Raw genomic sequence first — 13,329 nt, 5'->3', positions numbered from 1 at the left:
TCCATCACTGAACCTATAGTCATTCCGGAGCAAGATACATCAAGGTAAGAGTGGCTTTGGTCCCTACAAATATTCAATGATGCATTGATTCTCTGAGTCTTAGGCCAGAATCTGAGGATTGGATAAATGAATGGAGCTTGCATTGGAGACTAGGCTTAATGACTCTCGTCCTGTCCTATTCTTTTCACTCCTGTCTTCTGGTCCTGTCTCATTCCCTTTCTTTGCTGAAGGGTTAGAATGATTCCCGGCACTTTCATATAAAACTTTTTCTGATGATTTTAAACAAATTGTGTTTGTGGTAGCTTACATCTGATCTCCAGGCCCCCAAGCAGAATTTCACAAAGACTTCCTCTAGGCTCCCTTCCCAGACAACACTGTGCCATACCGCCTGTGCCACTCTGGCTTTACAGGAGCACTTCAAGCGCTGTGGGGCTGCTGGGGCTGCGCCTTTCTTTGGCTTAAGACCGGTTTCATTAACAAGCATGTTCACACTTCAACCGGAACATTTAAAATAACACCCACACAATGTGTTTAGTGTCTAGTTAATTATTAAGTCTCTGAGCTTGAATTATTCAAGCCAAATTGATTGGGCCCAACATTCCTCCTTCTCTTTGTGCCTTTTTTTTTTTTTTTAAATAAGTCCTCCCCTTTACTCTCTAAATAATGTGGAAAAGGTTATTAAGCAACCATCAATACCCTGGACTGTGGGTGGTACCCAACTGCTAACAGAATAGGTAGAGAGTGGACTGGCAGCTTGACTCTTTTGTTAAAAAACTTACCTGTATCTCACATACTTCCATCATTAGTTAGCACTCACAGAGACCTAACATGTTTTAGGTTTTCTCTTTTCTTAATTTTTGAAAAAAAAATTTTTAAATTTATTTGACAGGGAGCACAGCAGGTGGAGTGGCAGGCAGAGGAAGAGAGAGAAGCAGACTCTCCACTGAGCAAGGAGTCCAATATGGGGCTTGATCCCAGGACCCAGGGATCATAACCTGAGCTGAAGGCAGAGGCTCAACCAACAGAGCCACCCAGACACTACTTAGGTTTTCCCTTTTAAATTCTTCTTTATAGTTACTTACAAGTTGGGTAAGTAGGTATCCTAGAGTCTGCCCATTCTATGGTGGAAAGGCAGACGAAACGGCTTCTTTCTTTGCTACCCCACTTCCAAGGTCAGATAGGAGTGTTAAAATGTCTTGGCCTCACTATTAAAAACCATGTTGTTGAAGAACATTTGTTGACCTGAAGGGATGTTTATAGTATATTGCTAAGTGAAAGGAGGAGACTACAGCGGATCCCTGGGTGGCTCAGCGGTTTAGTGCCTGCCTTTGGCCCAGAGTGTGATCCTGGAGACCTGGGATTGAGTCCCGCGTCTGGCTTCCTGCATGGAGCTTGCTTTTCCCTCTACCTGTGTCTCTGCCTCTTTCCCTATGCCTATCATGAATAAATAAAAAATCTTTAACAAAAAAAAAAAAAGGGGGGGGAGGAGGCTATATAACTGTTTTTATTATGTATCACTTTTGTTAAAATGCATGGGAAGAAGGCTTGAATAATAAACACCAAAATATTATGTTAGGATTACACACCTCGTTTTTGCCTATTACTTTTATAATCAGACAACACACACACATAACGATGTCATGGCTAGAAACGATTGATCTTTTGTTTAAGTGTCACACATGTGTGCGCAGCACATGGGAAATGATGCCAGGCGAGCGTAGACTTCGCGAGCATAGATTTCACGCAAAATTCATCGTTGTTTTGCGACTCGCAGCAACTTGAATAATTTGTTAGCCTTCATTTCTTAGGCTTCGTTTCTAGCTGCTCTTCAGCTTCCGTGTTATGAAGATGTAAAAAGATGCCATTGTGGGCATTAATAGAAAACATAACTGGCCCGCGGGCACAGGCAGAGCACATCACATAATTGTATTTTGGAAAAAAAGAAAAAGGATGAAGGAGATGGCAGTTTTGAGAGGAAATGACAGAAAGGCAGTGACCCAGTTTGGTGATACATTTCATTGCGGGGGTGGGGGTGGGGGTGGGGGTGGGGGTGGGGGGCTTGCAGGAGGAACGTGTAAACAGAGCTCTCCCGACACCGAGACACCGGGAAGGCCCTCGCCGCTCCTGTGCGCCGGGGCCGCCGGGGCCGCTCAGCCGCTGAGAGGCTCCGGTCCGCGGGCGTCTGCGGTGCGGCCGGGCCAACCGCGCGGGGCGCCCCGGGGCCGGGGGTCGTGCCCGCCGAGCAGACGCCCCCACCGCGGCTCCCCTGTAGGTGGAAGCGCCGGAGGCCGGAGGGGCCCCGGGCAGGAAGCGCAGTGCCGCGCGCGGGGACCTTTCGGGGCAGGAGGTGGGCGCTGTGCCCTTGGCGCACACGAGCGTGTCACTGCGTCCGTCCTGGGAATGACACGCGGGAACCGCATCTGGGGGGCGGGGGCGCGCACGGGGCTCCGCAGGGCAGCCCCTCGTCTCCTCCCGCCCCCGCCCCCGCCCCGCCCCCGCCCCGCCACGGCCAACGTGAGGGCAGGTGGCGCTCCGCCGCTCCTCCCGCGCCCCCGCGCCCCCGCGCCCCCGCGCTCCACGTCGCGCCCGCCGCTGCCCCGCCCTCCCGCCGGGGCCTCCCCTCTGCTCCGCGCGGCCGCGGCACCCGACCCCTGCGGCTGCGCGCGCGCGCGCTCGGGCGGGGGCGGGGCGGGGAGGGGGCGGGGGGCGGGGGCCGGGGGGCCGGGGGCGGCGCGCGCGCGGCCGGGCCGCCATCTTGGATCCGGGCGCGGCGGCGCGCCTTCGGCCGGCGCGCGCGTGGGGGCTGGGGGGGGCCCCGCGGAGCCCAGGGCGCGAGCGCGCCAGGCCGGGAAGGCGGGGGAGGGGTGGGACGGAGAGGAAGGGAGTGGCTGCGAGCCGGGCTGCCGCAGCCTCTGCTCGCCTCGGCGGCCGCTCCGACCCCTCCTCCTGCGCCTCGTCGGGGAAAGATGCCCTGAGCCCCGGGGCGTGAAGAAGGGGGAGAAGGCGCCGCCCGCGTCCTGTGAATCCGAGCCCCCGCCCGCCCGCCCGCCCTCCCGCGCCAGGGCGTCGGGAGCCTCGGGGCGGCCGAAGCGGGAGAGCGGCTGTCGGCCCGGCGCGGCGCAGGCCCCCGGCCGGAGACCCCCCGCCATGGGGCGGGCGCGGGCGGCGGAGTAGCCGCAGCCCCCGGAGCCGGGGCGAGCGCCGCCGCAGCCTGCGCTCCCGGCCGCGCCGCGCGTCAGGCCCCGGCGGACGCCGCGAGGGCGATGAGGAGTGAGGCGCGGAGTCCGCGGCGGGGACGAGTCGCCGCCGAGCCGTGAGGAGAAAGGAAGCGCGTCCTCCGGGCGGGACCGGGCGGGCGGCGAGCCGAGGGGCTGCCTCGGGGGCCTGGCCGCGACCCGGCCCCCCTCCCGCCGCCGCGCCGCGCCGCCGCCGCCCCCTCCCCGCCCGCCCGCCCGCCCGCCCGCCGGGGCGCTCTCCCAGCGGCGGGCGGCCGCCTTTGCAGCAGCGCGGAGCCTTTCCCTCCCCCATGTACCTTCTGGGGCTTTCCTCCCTTCCCGTCCTCCTCCTTCCTGGGAAGTGAGCTGCTGATGCGGATCGGACCCCGTTCCTGGACGATGCGGCCGGATTCGTTGCGGGATTGTGTTGCACGAGTTGCGTTTTGAATGAAGGAGAAGAGTTGGGTTTTGTGGTTTTCTTCTTTTCTTTTCTTTCTCTTTTTTTTTTTTTTTTAAAAGGCAATCCCGACTATTGGGTTCGCCGTACTTTTAATTATCATTTTATTTAAACCTACGGCACACGGTTGTGTTCTTCGTTCTAAGATGCGTTAAAGATCTCTCTTACGGTAACTTTCCCCCCTCGTCCCCCCAAATCCATGCCCGGGTGCGGGATCCGAGACGCTCGGGTGAAGTGAGCTTCCTGGCGCGGCGGGGTGTCACCCAGCCCCCGCGGTGCATGACAGTCGGGTGCGGAGCGAGGGGCGGATTGTGCACACCGCGCCTCTGACCACGGAGGCTCTCGGATCCTCGGAGTGCAACCCGCACGGCCCCTGGAAGTGGAAAGCGGCGGCCCCCCGAGCAACCATGTCTGGAGAAGTGCGCTTGAGGCAGTTGGAGCAGTTCATTTTGGACGGGCCGGCGCAGACCAATGGGCAGTGCTTCAGCGTGGAGACGCTGCTGGACATCCTCATCTGCCTTTACGATGAGTGCAACAATTCTCCGCTGCGGAGGGAGAAGAACATTCTTGAATACCTGGAATGGGGTGAGTCTGTGTTTTTCAGCAAGCTCCCTTTGGGTGGGCATTAGGATTTAATTGTTGGCGAGGAGTTCTCGGAGTAAGCTGTCGACCCTGTAATCGGCACACGGAGAGGTAGCTATCGTGTTCGTGTGAACGTGTGTTTATAACAGAGACTTAAATACAGGATGGGTGCCGTCCGTGCATTTAAATGCATGTACAATGAAGAAATAGATACCAGTTATTCCAGATTTTTTTTATTTTTTTATTTTTTTAGGTTTTTGGTAGATATTTTCCCCAAGACTAAAACCATGCTGCTCAATGATTGGCTTATTTTAATGTGGAATTCAGGAGGGAGAACTTAAGTTTTTTTTTAGGTCAGCAGTCAGAGATTTTTGAATAATTCTGTGATGAGCAAAATGGATTATTGCTTACAGTTGCCTAACGCATGGCGGAATAACACACATTCAGTGGAAAGGTATTTATTGGTGGAAACATTCCTTCCCAGACTTTGGGAATCACTCTTGAAATGGGAGGAGATAGTAAAATGTCTTACTTAGGTCAATGAGATCTGGAAGGTGGCGTTCGGCCGGGGTTTTATTTCATCTCCATGTGGTGCAAGCAAAGGAAACTACTAAACATGGGCTTTCCAAAAATTGTCATGTTTGTAGAATAGCATGACATAATAGTCAAAAAATTCTGTGATAGTAGTTGGTGGAGAATGTTTGGGAACAGCTCCCACTTGAGGGTTAGATAGATTATAAATCTAAGGCAAACCTAAACCGGTTAGATTTTTGTCCTCACTTCCCTAAATAGAGATGAGCTTTAGAAGACCGCGCTGTAGTGGAATAGATCAGAGATGAGCGCAGTAGGTCCATGTGACCTTCAGGCTGGAAGGCTTGGCTTCAGTTTTGCTTCCCTTGTTAGAGAGAGCACATTCCAGCATCCAGCGGCTGTCTCTGTTGGGAGAACCCGCATCACCACCCGCACCTGTGTTGGTACATTGGCTTTTAGCTAAAGAAGCGTTTTGTATCTTTGGAATACGAATGAATAATTTTAGTTTGTTGGAAAGTGTCCTAAAATGTCTCTGTTCCCAGTAAAGCTCGATTGTCTTGAAGTAAAAGTCAAGTGGTGGTTATTTCATTTATTTATTTATTTGATTAGAAATTTGTTGAAAATTGGTTTTTCAGATAAATCACATTCAAGATGGCCTGTAGGATACTTTAATTATCTAACTTGACAGTATCAGAAGTTTTCTAGCAACTTGTCATGAGGTGTTTAAAATGTGTGTGTATTCCTAAGTGTGAATGGGATGATTTTTACAAACAGACTACCAGGCTCATACTAGGAATGTAAGAATTCTAAGTCATCTGCCTCAAGAGTAACACCATTTTGATTGACTTTGGTACTGGTTTTGTATGTCTTTTGTTTTTATGCATAGAGTAAAATATTTTGTAAAGCATACGTCGTTTTACATTTCATGTTTCCTACACTCAGGTTTTTTTTTTTTTTAAGTGTTTCTTTTGAAAATTAAAAAAAAAGGCTTAGGTACTTTTACAGTTTCAGTTCTTGAATTATGGTTCCATAGCGACACTCTTTGTCAATGATCATGATTGTTGTTAGAATCTCTTCCTTCTCATATACAAAATGATGGGAGAACTCTATGTATCAGTAATAGGTATAATTTTAAAATTATGATAAAAGAGAAAATCCTATCCTCAGTTGCCTTTTGGTTATTAAGAGTTTACATGGTAGTTTTATATAAGAAGGTATTTTGCTGTTTTGCCAGAATAATTTGTGTATGTTTTTCACTAAAGATGTTTTCTTGGATTTTTGTTTTTTACATCTCTATTTAAAAAATTGCTTATGCATATTTAATTTAAGCCAAATAAGTCAAATAAGTATTGGGCCAAATATATTTTATTTTTCTTAATATATTTTAAGTAATTTCAAACCAGGGACTTTGCACAGTTTGTTTTAGTGGTATTCTGCATATTTTTTTTTTTATAATGTCTGATATAATGTAACAAAAATGTACAGTCTCCAGTAAATTTGTATTGTTTTTCTCTGTAGTGGAGAAAAAGAGACTAGAATTTTTGAGAAATTTGTACGCTGTGGGGCTAGGCAGTGTCGAGTCAGGCATTTTTAAGTAGGAGGTCTTGAAAGTGAGAGTTATCAACTGCAGAAGTTTGGGTAAGGACTAAGAAAAAGTTAAGAATGGAAAAACTGTCAAAAGATGTATCTTGAGTTGTATTATTTACTATTTTAAAGTTATTTGAGAATTTAGGTTGAGAATCCCAGTCTGTTCTCTCCATTTAAGTATTGAAATAGATCAGCTGTTGTTTTGTGTCTGAATTGATTACAACATTTGGGGAAATGTCCTATGCTATTCTTAGTATCTAACATTATGTAAAAACACAGATGAAGTTTCCAGATAGTGAAATGACCTCAGTTTAATTTCTTAAACATTGCTTTTTTGGTTGGTGTTGGAAATTTATAGGGATTGTTTGTAGGGTTTAAATATGATCATTATGATTTGTGGTAAAAAATAGAATTTTTAGATTGTAAATTTTTAGTTTTAAAAGACCCAATATTTGGGATCCCTGGGTGGTGCAGCGGTTTGGCGCCTGCCTTTGGCCCAAGGCGCGATCCTGGAGACCTGGGATCGAATCCCACGTCGGACTCCCGGTGCATGGAGCCTGCTTCTCCCTCTGCCTGTGTCTCTGCCTCCCTCTCTCTCTGTGACTATCATAAATAAATTAAAAAAAAAAATTAAAAGACCCAATATTTGCAACAGTAGAGCAGTAGTAGTTAAATACTCTATATTACATGCTATATATTTGTGTTTGGTTGTTTATGTTAATGAACATGCCAGCTCGCTATGCCTTAGTTTTTTGCTGATGATAGGCTACTTTAAAAAATAGAGTCAGCCAAGGTTCTGTCTGCTTTTTGGTTCATTTCCATCAGTTTCACTTTATTCCTAGTTATGGTCCGTTTCACTTTTATATTGGTATAGTTAATGTTTTGTTCATTACAGTATCATGAGAAGAAAACTGGCATTTCACTCAGATTTGTTTTTGTTTTTGTTTTTGTTTTGAGGGAGGGCAGCATTCCTTGCTCTTGCTGATGGTTGGGGGGAGGTAATAAGTAGAGTTCTAGAGAGGGGGAAGGAATGAAGGCAACTAGCAGTAGAGCAAGGGGATAAGAGTGCCTTAGGCCCATAGGCCCATTATGAAATTTAATAATACATATGTCCCAGTTATATCCAGTAAGATTTGAAAGACTTTTGTGTCTTTGTTTTTTAACTGGTGAAATGATAATGATTTGTATATTTGTTTATAAAATAATAGTTTTGATATCAGTAGTATAACTCTTGAATAAGTTAGAGTTGTGGAAGTAAAAGTAACATTTTTTTATAAACTAAGTCGCTAGCAGTGACTAAATGAGTGCATTATTCATTGAATTGGCTACTCTCTATTTTAAAATGAGAAATTGAAATTTTTGGCAGTTCTTTACCAACGTACTTAAAGAATAGATGTAAGATATTGTTACTCAATACAAAAGATGTGTACAAGTCTATCTGTACATGGATAACTTTTTTGATGCTTTTTGAATCTTGTACTTTGTAATCTTTTGTTTAAAATTATCCTTAATAGTTTTATAGGTTAGTGTATATATCCATAAGATATATCCAAAAGATTAATAATAAACTTATTACTAAAGTACTTCAGTGGGTACTGTGGTTTAAACTTTTCCTTTCATTGGGTAATTTTAAAACTTACATTTTTTCAGATGTGGGTCAATTAAGTGAGGTGATGATGACTTGATTAGAAGGATCTGAATCTTTTCTAGGACACTTCATTCTACACTTCTGTTGTTTCTTATTAGCTTTACTTTAGGAGAATTTGTCATATCAAACTATCAAAGTGTTCATTTCATATAATTGATTAAGCTTATTTTTGTGTTAGTCCTTAGGATTGTCATAAATGTCATTGGAAATACAGATTGAGCACTTGTTTCCTTTATCCTAGTCACTTAATATTCTAGTGTAAGAACAACAGTGAGGAAGTATGATTTTTTGACCTAGCACAATGCTGGTACATGGTAGAGGCATACTCGATAAGTGGTGGCTATTACTTAACCATTTCTCTGTTTTCTGTTTCTGTTTTTAATGGAAGTGTAGTTAACAATACAGTGTTGTATTATTTTCAGGTGTGCAAGACAGTGATTCAGCAATTCTGTACATTACTCAGTGCTCATCAAGATAAAACTACTCTTAATCCCTTTTGTCTGAATCACCCATGCCCCCCATCCATCTCCCCTCTGGCAACTATCAGTTTGTTCTGTGTTTCAGAGTCTGTTTATTGTTTGTCTTTGTTTGCCTTTGTTTTGTTTTTTTTAGACTCCATATATGAGTGAAATCATATGGTATTTTGTGTCTCTCTCTTTTAGGAAGAGAATGGGGAGTAAGAATGGGGATATTAGGAATTAACAGTTTTAAGACTTTTAGTAATTTATTTTTCATATGGATATGTAAGGCATACCTTCGCAATGTAAAAACAAATAGCATAATGTTGGCAATTTTATGAAATGTTTCATAATTCCTGGGACTTGATTAGTATTACAGAGTAAGCCCAAGCTATTTTAGGGTAGGGAACCTTACTTGGTACAAATTAATATTTTACTACACTACTCTATAATGGTAGGCAAAAAATTTCTCTGAAATCTTTTCTCCTTTGGTGGACTTATTGCCGCTATGTTGTGTATGTAGCTCATTGTGTTTCATCCTGTTGGTTTAGATAGATTTAAAAAATCAATTTACTAAGTCCAAGCATTTAAAAAATTAAATAGATCAGAATCGAAAAAATCAAGGACATTGCGTTTTGAAAGAGTATTTTCATGGAAAACTCTTGTGTTTTCCTGTATTTCTATTGTGGAATGGGATCCTAAAAGTTTGAAACTTCAGTGGAGATGAAGCTAAAATATTTTAACAGCAAAAAGATGATAGATATAATTCCTTTTTTTCAAAAAGCAGACATGATAAAGTTAGGGACAGACTGAAGAAGTTAATACAGAGGAGTTTAGGTAGGGGCAAGAAACTTGGAAGGGAGGGTTGGAGAATGGGAGAAAGGATGAATGATAAAAATGAGCATGAATATGGTGGTGTCCTGAGTTGCTACTTAAGTCTGTACTGTGAACGTCTATGTTTAATTTATAAGAACTTAGTGAACAGAGAAATTGACTTCATTCCTTTGTAGTGTCTTTGAGTCTTTGATGCTTCATTTCCTTTTCCTTTGACATTTTTCCATTTCTGACTTTGGGCTCTTGGATGTTGGTTTATTGATTGTCAGAGTTGGAAGTTTGTTGAACAAGAGGGATAATCATGTGACCTGTAGACAGACATTGGTATTAGGTTTTTGGTTATATCTTCCCCATTACTCCAGATGAACTCTAGAATAGATGCAAGTGAGAAGGATTTGCTAGTTCCATGGATTTTCTGATCCTTTTACTCCTGAAACTACCAGCGGGAGTGACTTCAAGTTTTCAGAAGCTATGGCCAAGTATTTGCTCAGTTGCTTTTGCTGTATGTTAATGAGTCAAGAAGTTCTTTACATAATGATATTTGTTTTTGAATGACCCATACTGTAATTATAGGTCATCCCAGATATAAGAATGGCTTTTTTTTTTTTTTTTTGTCATCCTTGTGCAGGGGCCATGCTAATCTTCTTTGTATCATTCCAATTTTAGTATATTTGCTGCTGAAAGCGAGCAGAGAATGCCTTTTTTGTTGTTGTGTCATTGCATACAAAACTCTTTTGTAGATCAAGAGGATTTCTTTCTCTTTTCCACTGATGCCCATCAGAGCACCAGAATTGCTCTTCCTAGCTAGCTGTTCCATACTTTCTTTCTTGTGTCCACTTCCTTTTTCCAGTTAGTACATGGGGAACGGCTAACCCTATATTAGCTAGCCTTCCTATCCCCCTTCTAATGCTTCCTTATCTGCTGCTGTAGGAAAGCAGCACTTTAGCTTTTGTGGTAACAGAAGGCATGAAGACCTGGCTCCCATGGCTCCCCACTTTCCCATCTTGCTGCTTGCCCCTTAATTCTTCCTGCTATGAATTCTTTGCTTCTATTTTGGAATTAGGGCTTCTTTACTCTAGCACCATCCCTAGTTTCAAAATGTGTTTTGGAAACCCAGGGAATATTAATAGGTGCTTTGTGGCTAGGGAGGGGAGGGAGATGTTTATGTGGCTAAAGAAACTTGGGAAACTATTTTAAACAAAATTAAACATCAGAAATACTCCCAGTTATCCTAGAATTTATACAGTTGGTATGAATATAGAACCATCTCTTTTTAGAATATCTGGAAGATGTATGGCAACCAGTGTTCCATGGAACACCCTTTGGGAAATGTACTTTTAGTAGGAGGTCATGGTGAGCCTTGTATCAGGGTCAGAAAGAGATAATTTTGGGAAACTTTGGGGTATTGTGTGGTTTGAGAGAGAATCTAAACCTGAAGAAGTTGTCGTTTACTTAGTGGTTGTGGACTTTTAATTGTCTTCTGTGTGATAGTCATGTGACCTGAGAGAGAAACTTGATCATGGTGGTCTAGCATAAGAGTGATGCGGATGAACAATTGCATCTAGGAAAAGCACCTTATAAAATACAGTGAAATTAGATATAAAATAATGAACCAGGGCTGTCAACCCTTCCGTCCTTGAAATTACTGAGACTATTTATGGCCTTTTGTGTTTTAATTAAGTTTGCTTTTCAAGTATAGGCATTCACAATAAATACAGAATTCACAATAAATACAGAAATTCTTGCTTTATCTTTTGTAGCTTTAGTTACTATAATTGTTAACACGTTGCAAATTAGGCAATTTTAGAATTCATTAGAGTATTATTGTTTTATCTAAGCTTATAATATATTAGCTAACCTATTGGTTTCAGATTTTTGGTGTCATGTGAAATTTCCCTATTACCTACAACACTGTATGTGAAAGTAAGGGTTTAAGTGTCAACACCTATTTATATGTGGTGTAAAGAAACTAGAAAATACCATCTTTTTATTAAAGAGAAAAACATATATACAGGCACCTTGGAGATACTGAGGGTTTGGTTCTAGACCACCACAATAAAGTGAATATCATAATAAACTGATTCAAATGAATTTTTTGGTTTCCCAGTGCATATAAATATAAAGGTTATGTTTACATAATACTGTGGTCTACTAAGTGGGCAATAGCATTATATCTAAAAAAGGAGATACCTTAATTAAAAAATGGTAGCCATCATCTGAGTTTTCAGGGAGTTGCTATCTTTTTGCTGCTGGAAGGTCTTGCCTCTATGTTGGTGGCTCCTGACTGGTCAGGGTGGTGGGCACTGAAGGTTGGGGTGGCTGTGGCAACTTCTTAAAATAAGACAACAGTGAAGTTCACCTCATTGATGGACTCTTCCTTTCATGAAGGATTTCTCTGTAGCATGTGATGCTGTGATAGCATCGGACCCAGGATAGAACTTCTTTTAGAATTGGAGTCTGTCCTCTCAAACCTTACTGGTGCTTTATCAACTCAGTTTATGGGGATATTCTGAATCCTTCATTGTCATTTCAAGGAGCTTCACAGCATCTTCAACAGAAGTACATTCCATCTCAAGAAATCACTTTCTTTGCTCATCTATGAAAGCAACTCTTTATCCATTCAGGTTTTTTTCTTTAAACATATTTTCTTAAAGATTTTATTTATTTATTCACGAGAGAGAGAGAGAGAGAGAGAGGCAGAGACACAGGCAGAGGGAGAAGCAGGCTCCATGTCAGGAACCTGTCACGGGACTCGATCCCGGGACTCCAGGATCGCGCCCTGGGCCAAAGGCAGGCACTAAACCGCTGAGCCACCCAGGGATCCCCCATTCAGGTTTTACCATGAGATTGTGGCTAGCCAGTCCCATTCCCTGGCTCCACTCTTGATTCTAGTTCTCCTGCTCTTTCCACCTCATTTGCAGTGATTTCCTCCCTTTGAACCCCTCAAAATCATCCCTGAGACTTACAATCAGTGTCTTCCAAACCCCTGTCAATGTTGATATTTTGACCTCTTCCCATGAATCACAAATATTCCTAATGGCATCTAGAGTAGATGCAATAGAACAGTGAATCCTTTCCAGGAGGTTTTTTATTTACTTTGCCCAGATCCATCAGAGGAATCACAATCTATGGCTGCTATAGTTTAATGAAGTGTATTTCTTTAATAATAAGACTTGAAAGTCAAAATTACTTCGTGATCCAAGGGCTGAGAATGGATGTTGTGCTCACAGACATGAAATCTCAATGAGACACTATCTCGTCCATTTCCTTCAGGGCTCTTGGGTGACCAGGTTCATTGTCAGTGAGCAGTAATGTTTTGAAAAAAAATCTTTTTTTTTTTTTTTTTTTTTTTTTGAGCAGTAGGTCTCAACAGTGGGCTTACAATCTTCAGTAAACCGTGTTGTAAACAGATGTGTTGCCACATCTAGGTTTTGTTTCATTTCTGGAGCGCAAGTGGAGTAGATTTAGCATAATTCTTAAGGGTCCTAAGATTTCTGGAATGGCCCATGAGCATTGACTACAACCTAAAGTCACAGCTGCCTTAGCCACTAACAAACAAGAGAGTCCGCCTGTCCTTTGAAAGTTTGAAGCCAGGCATTGGCTCCTCTCTGGCTATGAAAGTCCTAGATGGCATCTTCTTCCAGTGTAAGGCTGTTTGGTCTGCATTGAAATCTGATGGTTAGTGTGGCAACCTTCAAGAATTCTCTTAGCTGGGTTTTCTGGATAATTTGCTGCAGCTTCTACAGCAGCACTTGCTACTTCACCTTCCATTTCTATAGAAGCGACATCTTTCCTTAAACATCATGAACCCCAGTCCTTAGCCAGCTTCAGACTTTTCTTCTGCAACTTCCTCACCTCTCTGAGGCTTCACAAAATTGATGAGAGTCAGGGCCTTGCACTGGATTAGGCTTTGGCCTAAGGGAATGTCATGGCTGTGTGATCTTCTGTCCAGACCACCGGAATTTTCTCCATATGAGCAGTAAGGCTGCTTCACTTTCTTATCATTCATGTGTTCAC

At 43.6% G+C, this 13,329-nt stretch overlaps 1 protein-coding gene and 1 non-coding gene across 22 annotated transcripts in view; one reads left to right on the top strand and one right to left on the bottom strand.

Moving 5' to 3' along the window:
* Positions 1 to 3,449: 3,449 nt before the first annotated feature.
* CDC42BPA (CDC42 binding protein kinase alpha) overlaps positions 3,450 to 13,329 on the top strand; it is a 309,696-nt gene continuing 299,816 nt past the window's right edge. For 12 of the 21 annotated variants that reach the window (XM_077901341.1, XM_077901340.1, XM_077901342.1 and 9 more), the window contains exon 1: positions 3,452 to 4,257. In XM_077901341.1, the coding sequence (XP_077757467.1) occupies positions 4,080 to 4,257 (178 nt within the window). In that variant the 5' untranslated portion in view covers positions 3,452 to 4,079. Of the gene's footprint in view, positions 4,258 to 13,329 lie in introns of all 21 variants that reach the window. The other 9 variants (XM_077901347.1, XM_077901346.1, XM_077901343.1 and 6 more) reach the window with 4 other exon arrangements.
* Positions 9,896 to 9,999, bottom strand: LOC144316653 (U6 spliceosomal RNA). The gene has a single exon (XR_013382578.1). It is a non-coding gene; the product is annotated as a U6 spliceosomal RNA (small nuclear RNA).

The sequence above is a fragment of the Canis aureus genome, chromosome 6, assembly GCF_053574225.1.
Source record: "Canis aureus isolate CA01 chromosome 6, VMU_Caureus_v.1.0, whole genome shotgun sequence".
Classification (NCBI taxonomy): Eukaryota; Metazoa; Chordata; class Mammalia; order Carnivora; family Canidae; genus Canis; species Canis aureus.
Note: the sequence above shows the minus strand (reverse complement) of the source record. Positions and strands in the feature narration are given on the sequence as shown.